This window comes from Ochotona curzoniae, unplaced genomic scaffold (genome assembly GCF_017591425.1).
Source record: "Ochotona curzoniae isolate NIBS_2020 unplaced genomic scaffold, NIBS_Ocur_1.0 contig_3520, whole genome shotgun sequence".
Classification (NCBI taxonomy): Eukaryota; Metazoa; Chordata; class Mammalia; order Lagomorpha; family Ochotonidae; genus Ochotona; species Ochotona curzoniae.
The window spans coordinates 18,023,021-18,033,429 of record NW_024465894.1 but is presented as its reverse complement, the minus strand read 5'-3'; the positions used below and the strand labels follow the sequence as shown (position 1 = coordinate 18,033,429).

Sequence of the window (10,409 nt, the reverse complement as noted above, 5' to 3'; positions counted from 1 at the left end):
TTATTTTTATTGCCAAGTCAGATATACAGAGAGGAAGAGAGACAGAGAGGAAGATCCTCCATCCAATGATTCATTCCCCTAGTGTCTGCAATGGCCACAGCTGAGCTTAACCAAAGCTAGAAGCCAGGAGCTTCTTCCAGGTCTCCCACGTGGGTGCAGGGTCCCAAGGCTTTGGGCCATCCGCCACTGCTTTCCCAGGTCACAAGCAGGGAGCTGGATGGGAAGCGGGGCTGGAATTAGAACCAGCGCCCATGTGGGAACCCAGAACGTTCAAGGTGAGGACTTTAGCTGCTAGGCCACCGTGCCGGGCCCAGGAGCGCTTCTTCTTCAGTAGACACCAGTCCCACAGACAGTGCCGGGACCAGAAGGGAATCAGGGAGCCCTGAGGCTCTGGGACCACAGAGCTCCAGCCCTGTGGGGAGCCCCTGTTGGGACTCCAGGCAGTGTGTGTGTGAGGTGGCTGCATCGTAGGTGGGCTGTCAGGACCCTGGCATCCTTGTGCAAGGAACTGGGTCCCACTGCCCTCTAGTCCCACAGCTCCTGGTCCTGCAAGCTCCCATGTTGTGCTGCTCCCAGGTCTGGCGGCTCCCCAATCCCTTGACTCCCCTGTTTCCCTGTGCCAGTGTGGGTGAGGAGGCTTCCTTTGCTGCAGGGCACAGTAGTTAGAGGAGGAAAACCCAACTGCTGAGGCTGAGGACCGCACTGGCACACAATTGGCAGGTGCAAGGCGGACTTTCAAAGCAATTTTAAAATTTACGTTCATTTTGGGCTGTAACCTAGTGGTTAAAGTCCTCGCCTTGCTTGCACTAGGATCTCATATGGGTGCTAGTTCGTATCCTGGCTGATCCACTTTCCATCCAGCTCCCTGTTTGTGGCCTGGGAAAGCACTCAAGGACGACCCAAAGCCTTGGGACCCTGCACCATCGTGGGAGACCCAGAAGAAGCACCTGGCTTTGGATCAGAGTTCAGCCCAGCTGTTGTGGCCACTTGGGGAGCAAACCAGCAGATAGAACATCTTTCTCTCTTCTCTGTAAATCTCCCTTCCCAATAAAAATAACTTTTTGGGAGTTATTTTAAAGGGAGGCAAGACTCTTACCCATAAAACAAAATCTATTTACATTCATTTTATTTGAAATGGAGACACACTTGGTGTGAAGCTGTGTGTGTGGAGTGGTCACAGGAGTCAGGGCTGCAGCAGGCTGAGACCCGGGGCTGGAACTCCAGCTGGGTCTCCCGCGAGCATGGCAGGGACCCAACACTACAAAGCTGGAGTGGGGAACCTGGGCCCTGAGGTACCAGATGAGGAGGTGCAGACCCCAGATCTCCTCCACTGCTTTTGCTCTACCTGCTGCTGCCACCAGGTGCGCCCACCTCACCCATGGCACCTCGTGTACCTGGAGCCCTGAGAAGGCAGGCAAGGACATGGGACACTCCTCGGAGCCACACCCCCCGCGCAGAGTCAAAGAGGGGTGCTCTCAGGACGTTTTACCCACCCCTTAGTGGCGGCCAAGGGCGGGGCTCACTGGTGCCAGCGTTGACTGCCAGGCCTGGACGAGTTGCCCCCTCCCCCCCCCCGCCGCCCCAGGAACTTTCTCCACCCGCAGGGCAGGCCGTGCGAGGCAGGCGCGTGGAGGCCGGGCGGCCTCTGTGGACTGAGTGAGGTGTGCGCCTCCCTCCCCAGCGCCGCTGGGCTGACGGCGCTAAGTGATTCCGGACTCTAGGTGGCGTCGACCCGAAGGGCCCGCGAGGCTGCACTTATGCCGCTCTTAGCAGTCTGGGCACAGCACACCTCATTAGCGCCGGCAGAGCCAGCCGGCCGTGCGCCCTAGCTATGCCATCCAATTTGTGCTCGACCCTGGGTCCCCGAGTTCCTGCCTTTCTTGATGACTTCACTTCCGAGTGCCCCACCCAGGAGACTTTCATGTCCCTTTGATGGGGTGGAGGTGGGGCATCTGAATAGTCCTGACTCCTGCCAGCCCACGTTGGGGAGCAACATCTGTCAGCTCCCTGGCGCGGGTCAGTGTTCTTCCCAGCAGGTGCAGCAGGCTGGAGCACTTGGGGGGCGGGCGGGGCTGGAGCTGCCTGCAACGGGAGCCCCTAGAAGCAGACCCATCCATCCTACTGCTGTTTGGCTTTTAACCTAGGACGTCGTTGGTCAGAAATATTTTCCCTGGCTTATTTAGCATTTTCCTGAGATATTCAAGTTGAAGTTCATTAACAGGGTTTTCAGTGTTGAACCTCTTTGAAGTTTTGGTAACTTCTGCAGGGAGCTGGTGATCAGATCCAGCCTCTCACATCGGAGCTTGTTCCACTGAGCTCTTCGATCCTTGGGAAGGGGTAGAGCAGTAGGGGCGGGCTGGCAGAGGGGCCAGGCTGGGGCTCTTTCCCCCACAACCGGGCTGGGTTCCCGGCCCTGCCCTTGTCGCCCCTGGGCCCCTCCGTGGTGGGGTTCGGGAAGCAGCCCCCAACTTCAGCCACTTCGTGTTCTTCCATTTCTTTCTGGTTGTCCCAGCATCTGTGCATGTGCAGGGTCAAGGGACTGTGAACAAGATCTTAGAAGAGACAAGTGAGAAGCCAGGACAAGTCCTAAGATGAACTTTAAAGAACATTTTTAGGGCCCAGCACGATAGCGTAGTCGTTAAAATCCTAGCCTTGAACGCACTGGGATCTCATATGGGTGCCAGTTCTAATCCCAGCAGCCCTGCTTCCCATCCCACCCTTCCTTCCCCTGCTTGTGGCCTGGGAAAGCAGTCGAGAAATGCCCAAAGCCTTGGGACCCTGCACCTGCATGGGAGACCCGGAATAGCTCCTGGCTTTGGATTGGCTCAGCTCCAGTCATTGCAGTGGCTTGGGGAGTGAACCATCGGACAGAAGATCTTCCTCTCTGTCTCTCCTCCTCTCTGTATATCTGCCTTTCCAATAATAATAAATAAAGCTAAAAAAAAAAAAACATTTTGAGATGTGTGCTTGAATCTGGAGGTTCCCACCAGGTTGTTGTGTAAGGATTATAAAGAATCTCATTACTCATGAGGGCTGAGTGTGTGGTGGGCAGGGTTAGGCTGAGCTGCAGCACCTGTTGGTTTACATAAAAGATGGAGCTGGAGACAGAATTCACCCAGTGATTGCAACTATCAGTGTGTGTGTAGCCTGGATGTGGGTGACGGACTGAGCCGGACCCCATACTTGCTAGCACACACAGGAGTCAGGTCTGGGGTTACCTCAGGGGAGGTTTAGGGACCTCCCAACTGGACTGCCGAACTCAGAACTCCAACCACGGGGAGCATCGCAGGATCTGTGTTCCTCCATGGAGTGCATGTGTCAGAACTGGGCCTCCTCACTTGCTGAAATTGGTGCAGTGAACAGAATGCCAGATGCACATGGAGGGTGTGGCAGCCCATTGGGTCCAACAGAAGACTTTGGGTACCAGTGCAGAGGAAGGAGGGCAGAATAAAGTGGTCATCTGCCCTAGCCGAGTGTTGATAGCAAATATCTGGGTGAATGGATTATGTCAGCCAATGGACCTTGGATGGATGTCCTCATTCTTGGAGCAATGAAATCAACAGCATCTCAGAACTATCAAAAGCACCTGAGCTGTATCCTCGGAGAATGCGCCACATCAGGGACCCTGGGATGAAGACAAGAAGAAAAAGAAAATTTGGAAACAATGTTCTCACCCACTTTCCCCTAACTCTTCACCCTTCCTATACTAATCAACTGTGTAAACATCATCAAAAATAAAATTTATATATAGCTTTAAAAATCTCATTTTAAGATTTTTTATTGTTATTGTTATTTTCCATGACACAATTTTGTAGGTATAGAGATCCCCCTCTCCCCACCTCGTTCAGTTCCCCTCTCACCATTCCATCCCGCCCCTGTGATCTCACGGTGCAGAGAATCTTAATCCTTCATAGATCACCTCCAAGTTCTGTAAGATCTCAGCTAGGGGGGAGGAGATGGAGTTAGTACTTCCAGTTAGTGACCCGGCCGGCAAGGGGGACTCCCTCGCAGCTGCACTGCGACCCCGAGCTCCTCTCTCTGCTCTCCCTCATGCCAGAGCTCATTGAAAACCCACTGTGGGGTGACCAGCACTACAGCATGCGTGCACACACATATCCGTATGCACACGCACTCATGGCAAATGATGCATGAACTGATGCAGGTTACAGTGCCAGGTGCTGTAAAGCCATCAAGCCAGATGCAGAGTAGAATGACAGAGGTACGGGTGAGAGATGCTCCAGCGATGATCGCTAGGGAGCATCAAGTAGCATTTGCGCTGGCCAGGCGAATTGGGGGAGTGGTGGGAGTAGCCAGGCCTTCTAGAATAAGGAAGTGGCAGGCTCCCAGATCCCACATCCAGGGAAGATGTGTTGTCTCAAGGCTATTACATAATGCTCCAGAAAATGCTCAGAGCTGGTAATTGCAGGCTAGCTCCTGACTTACCTGACATTTCGGCAATAACCGCCAACAGAGGGTTCGTCTGGCTGAGGAGGAGCTAGATCCTATTCTGTGGTCGGAGATGTTAGGAAAAGGGGGTGTTGGAAAGGATGGATCTAAGGCAGGTGGGGTGCTTTGGGGCTACATGACCAGTGAGCCTGTCAGCACAGCATGGACCACCCTAACCAGGGCCAGCTTTCAGAAGTGGGTTTTGGGGGAAGCAGACGCGCTGGCCTGTGTGTGTATGTGGGGTTTGGGGTCTCCTGGAATGGGAACAGGCATCGGAATGATGCTTCTCGTGGGCAGGGCTGGTCAGGATGTGGGTGGCCCGGCCCAGGCAGCCAAGCCCTGTCAGCTTGCCATCAAGCCAACAGCCCATCCCTGCCCCCTCTGCCTGCCCTGAAATGACTTTGGGTTGTACTTTTTCCTCCATGGAAGCTTTCCTGGGCTGACCCCAGAGGCTGCTGACCCTGGAAAAGCTCTTGAACCCTCAAAAAAAAAAAAAAACATATGGGGGCTGGTGTGGTAGAGTGAGTTAGCTGCCACCTGCAATACCCACATGCCACACCTGATTTCTGATCCAGCTCCCCACTGGTGTCCCCGAGAAGGCAGTGCAGGATGACCTGAGTCTTGGGGTGCCTACATCCTCGTGTGAGAACTGGAGGAGTTCTAGGCTCCTGGTTATGGCTTGAACCAACAAACGAAACTATGTCTGTGTGTGTTTCCCTCCCTTTTTCTGCCAAATAAACAAGTAAATCATATTTTAAGGATGATTGACAAGACACTTGGCACAGAGGCACTTGAGACGCCTGTACCCCATAGCCAAGTGCCCCAGATTGAGGTCCAGACTGTTTGTCCGGCTCCTACCCTGGGAGGCAGCAGGTGATGGCTCAAGTACTTAGATCCCTGCCACCAACACGGTAGATCTGGATTGAGTTCTGAGCTCTTGGCCCAGTCCAGCCCTGACTGTTGATGGTGTTTACAGAGTGAATTGGTACATGGGGGATCCTTGCTTATCTGCCTTTCAAATATCAATGGAATAAACAACGGAACATGTCAGGACAACATCAGCCGTGCAATGCTATTCGGAATGAACTCTCCTGAGCTGTTGCCAGCCAACAACTTCGGTCTACCTAGGACAGCCAGAGGGATGGCCAGCAGAGGCCTGGAGCGCACGCCTGAGCAGGCAGGCTCCCTGCTGGATTGCCAGACCCTCGGAGCCTTGATGGGGTCCCCAGAGTCCTTGGGGCCCAAGAGGTAGGGGTGCAGAGGGCTGGCCTGGGCCCAAGACCAGAGGACTGCTCTGGTGGTCCTTTCCATTTAAAACTTTTTTGTTGCTTACAATAATGTTATTATTAAAACAGTATTATTTCTGACTTTCATTTTTTAATTTGAGGAGTGGAGAGACAGACAGATCTTTCAACTACTGGTTCATTTCCCAGATGCCTGGAACAGTTAGGGCTGGGCCTGGCTGGAGCCAAGAGCCGTGCAGGTGGCCCCAGGGGAGTCGTCGCTGCTGCTTCCCTGAGTCTGCATTGGCAGGAAGCGGGAATCAGAACCTGTCAGTCTCCCTAGGATAGCCCAGGCTCTCAGACCGGAAATGGGTGTCCCAGTGGCATCTTGGGGCGAAGCACATCCCAAAGTGGCCTGAGATTTGTCAGAAGCCAAAGATCTTTTCTTTCTTCCTTCCTCCTTCTAGCCCTCCCTGCTTGTCTCTCTCTTTCTTTCTTTGATTTATACTTACTTGAAAGGCAGATTTACAGAGAGAAGGAAAGACAGAGAGAAACATCTTCTATCTGCTGGTTTGCGCACCAAATGGCCACAACAGACAGAACTGAGGGGATCCAAAGCCAGGAGCCAGGAGCTTCTTCTGGGTCTTCCACATAGGGGCAAGATCTCAAAGCTTTGGGCTATCCTCTACTTCGATCCCAGCACATTCAAGGCGAGGACTTAAGCTGCTAGGTCATGCCGCTAGGTCCTATCCTCTACTTCTTTCCCCAGGCCACAACAGGGAGCTGAATGGGAAGTGGAACAGCCGGGATTAGAACCGGCGCCCATATGGTATGCTGACACTTGAAGGTGGAGGATTAGTTTGTTGAGCTATGGGGTCGGCCCCCAGCCAAGGATGTTTTCTCCAGCTGTGTCCACTTGACTGTGGCTGTCCTGTCTTCCCCAGAGACCCAGCACCCACTGCCACCCCTGCCTCAGATGGTGCCTGCCTTGGTCCCCACACACCATGGTTCTGCTGGGGGTTAGGAATTGGGCAGCAGGCTATCTGGTCTCAGGGGGCTCTACCCCCATCTTTGACCTTTACTGCACCTGCAGTTCTGGCTTCCCCACTGTTGCACCTCCTCCCATGTTCCAAGAAAAGATGGGGTGGGGTGGTTATGCCAAGATGCTGTCCCTGAGTTCCCCAGAACCCTGCTCTGTGGGTGCGGGGGGTGAGGGTATCAGGAGCTCCCGCAGAAGCCAGCCACCCCCATCTTGTGGGAACAATGTTCTTTGACTGTGTAGCCTGTGGCCCCTGGCCTAGCTGTGTCATCCACGAGGCTGCAGGCGTGAATTTCCGTTCCTGCACAGCTAACATGCAGCCCTCTGCCTCCAGCATATAGGGGCTGTTCCTGGTCCCTCAACCCATCACAGTACCGACCTTCCCATGCAGGTCCCTTCCCCCTCCTCTCCCACTCCCATGACTGTGGACCCATGCCCCTCCAGGCAGCCAGGAAGCTCACAGATGGTTTCTCCCTGAGACCCGAATGTCGCAGCACAACAGCTCCTGTCACACCGCAGCCGACAGATGACAGCCAGACAGCCCACAGCCCTCCCTCTCCGTCCCCTGCACAGACAGGCCCACGTGTGTCCCTTGACGCCTGAATCACTGCTGACGGCTTGGGACTTGGCGGCCATGGGCTCCTGGGGAGTATGGGGGGGCAGCCACGTCGCCTCGGAGGGAACACCTGCAGACATAAATAGGCAGCTGATGGAGGCAGCAGCGCAGAGCCCGCCAGCAGAGCTGCACGCACGTCCACCTGCGTGCTCCAGGATGCCTGACACTGTGCTGCCCGCCTGCTTCCTGGGCCTGTTGGCCCTCACTTCTGCTTGCTACTTCCAGAACTGCCCGCGGGGCGGCAAGAGGGCCACGTCTGACATGGAGCTGCGACAGGTACCTCGGGGCAGGCAGTTCCCCGGGACTGGCACCACGGGGCAGGAGCTGGGAAAGGGGTACTGGAGGACAAGGCAGCTTTCAGGGGAGGTGGCAGAGGGGCCAACAGGGTGGTAGAGGGGACGAGCTGACAAGCAGACAAAGCGGACTCGCAGGGGCTCCTGGACCCCTATCCCCAGGAAGGTGAGATGCTACCCCAGCAGGTGGGTCAGGATGCCCACAGGGTCCTTGGGTGCGGATGGCTTGGAGTTGGTGTTAGAAGCTTCCCCCATCAGCTCCAGCTCTCTCTGCCTTGGACCCCACAATACAGGCATTGCTCCAGGTTCTTCTGCCAGCCCAGCCCTCTACTGGGAGGTTCTGCCCAGTCAGACACATCTAGTCTGTGCCCTTTGCAGCCTTCGTGGAGCTCCGTGCTCCCTTCTGCCCAGGCCCAAGGGCTCCTACTGGAGCCAGTGCACAGTCCCACAGCCAGAAGCTGGGCAGCCCTGGGCACCGAGGGCCTAGGCTCCACATCCTCGGCCAGGGCTCAGGCCACCAGCTGGGTCAGGTCCGAGAGAGTCGAAGCTGCCCACCAGGGGCCGCCAGAAGGCAGGCAGGAGAGGCCTAGGGGGGTGGGGGGGTCAGGTGCGAACCCGGGTCCCGGGGAGGGTGGGGAGCTGGACGGGGCCGGTGCACCAGCAACCCTCCCAGAGCTGAGGATCTAGGCCCTCTCTGGGAGACCCCACCGCAGCCCGAGGTGAGGATGCTGACCACCAGAGTCCACCCCTAGATCCTGACGCCCGGGCTGGCCGAGCCAGCTCCCTTCCCTGCGCGCCCTGATCTCGCCGCTCCCCTGGGGAAGCCGAGACCCTGACCACGGTCCAGGCCCAGCCGTCTCCCAGTCCCTCGGTCCCTCACAGTCACCTCGGCCCTCCTCCGCACTCGCCAGTCCCGCGCCCCAGCCAGCACCCCCATCCCGCCCTCGGCCACCCCGCGCCTCAGTCACCCCGGCCTCTCCGCAGTGCCTCCCCTGCGGCCCCGGGGGCAAGGGCCGCTGCTTCGGGCCCAGCATCTGCTGCGCCGACGAGCTGGGCTGCTTCGTGGGCACGGCCGAGGCTCTGCGCTGCCAGGAGGAGAACTTCCTGCCGTCGCCCTGCCAGTCGGGCCAGAAGCCGTGCGGGAGCGGGGGCCGCTGCGCCGCCATCGGCATCTGCTGCAACGCAGGTGCGGCCCGGGAGAGAGTGGAGGGGCGCGGGGTGCGGGGCGGGGAACCGGGGGCTGCACACCTCCGCTTCCAGCCCCGGCACCAGCACTCACGCCTTCCTCCCCGCAGAGAGCTGCGTGACCGAGCCCGAGTGCCGCGAGAGCTTTCCCCGCCGCGCCCGCGCCGGCGACCGCAGCAACGCCACGCGGCTGGACGCACCTGCAGGGGCCCTGCTGCTGCGGCTGGTGCAGTTGGCCGGGGCGCCCGAGCCCGTCCAGCCCGCCCAGCCCGCCCAGCCCGGCGGCTACTGATCGCGTCCCGCCCAGCCATCTGCACCTGCCACCCTGAAAATAAACCTCTGAGAACATACCCAGGCGTCCTGTCCGTCTCTGGTGGTGGGGAGGGGGAGCAGTGCGGACCTCCGCCCCGACCAGTCCCAGCACCTGAGGCACGGACAGATCCGTCCCAGACACGGGACAGGTGCTGTGGGCGGGACCGGAGGAGGGAAGGGCCGGAGGGCTGGATTTGGGGGGGCGGGGGGGGAGGCGCCCGGGGCAGAGGGCTGGAGGGAGGGCAAAGACGCAGATGGAAAAGAGAGACTGAATGGACTGTCTGTGCTCCTGTTCGTCCCAGGAGACTGGGGCACAGACATCCTTGGGGACCCGGCCAGGCGAGGGTGCACGGGAGGGACCGGGAGTGGGCTGGGGACGGGTGTCGGCCAGGCCAAGCAGATGGAGAGAGCTCCACCTTCTGTCGGCTCAGGAGAGGAGCCGGGTATAAGCCCCAGCTACTATCACACACACCTGCACACACAGAAACACACATACACACATGCACACACACTCGTGCTCACCCATGCATGCACACACGCATATATACACCACACATATACACACACGCACACACACATGCGTATATACACACTCACACAAATACACCCACACATATACACACACGCACACACATGCACTCACACACCACACATATGCATACATGCACTGGATCCACACACCTGCCCCTGCCCACACACACTCTCAGAATCGCTCAGAAGAGAACTGCAGGGGAGGGGTGGCCTTTGCCACCGCACAGCTGGAGCCCTAAATCTCATTCACCATGCACACCCTGGGGGGGGGCAGCAGGAGGCTCCGCTAAGTGCGTGCCTAGCACCTGTGGCGGGGAGCCTGACCCACTTCTGGGCTCCTGGCTTCAGCCTGGCCCAGCCCTGGCTACTGCCGGCACTTGGGGAGTGAAGCAGTGGCGTGAAGCGCTCTCTCAACCGTTCTGTAGCTCTCCTAACGTCGCTGCCTAAGGAAGGAAGGAAGGAAGGAAGGAAGGAAGGAAGGAAGGAAGGAAGGAAGGAAGGAAGGAAGGAAGGAAGGAAGGAAGGAAGGAAGGAAGGAAGGAAGGAAGGAAGGAAGGAAGGAAGGGAGGAAGGAAGGAAGGAAGGGAGGGAGGAAGGAAGAGAGGGAGGAAGGAAGAGAGGGAGGGAGGGAGGGAGAGAAAGCAAGGTTAAGAGAAGGGAAGAAAGAAGGAGAGAACTTGAAGAAACCCGCAGTGCAACATGGCAAGTGTGTGTGTGTGTGGACACTCACAGCCCCTCCTGCCCTTGATCCCTGTGGCTCCCCG

The 10,409-nt window shown here is 57.5% G+C and overlaps 1 protein-coding gene across 1 annotated transcript; it reads left to right on the top strand.

The window, feature by feature from the left end:
- The first annotated feature begins 7,432 nt into the window (after positions 1–7,432).
- LOC121157150 (arginine vasopressin) lies at positions 7,433–9,142 on the top strand. Its single transcript, XM_040981170.1, has 3 exons — positions 7,433–7,600; positions 8,602–8,803; positions 8,913–9,142. Exons 1-3 carry the CDS (start codon positions 7,481–7,483, stop codon positions 9,092–9,094), a joined length of 504 nt encoding a protein of 167 aa, XP_040837104.1. The 5' UTR covers positions 7,433–7,480; the 3' UTR covers positions 9,095–9,142.
- The last annotated feature ends 1,267 nt before the right edge of the window (positions 9,143–10,409 follow it).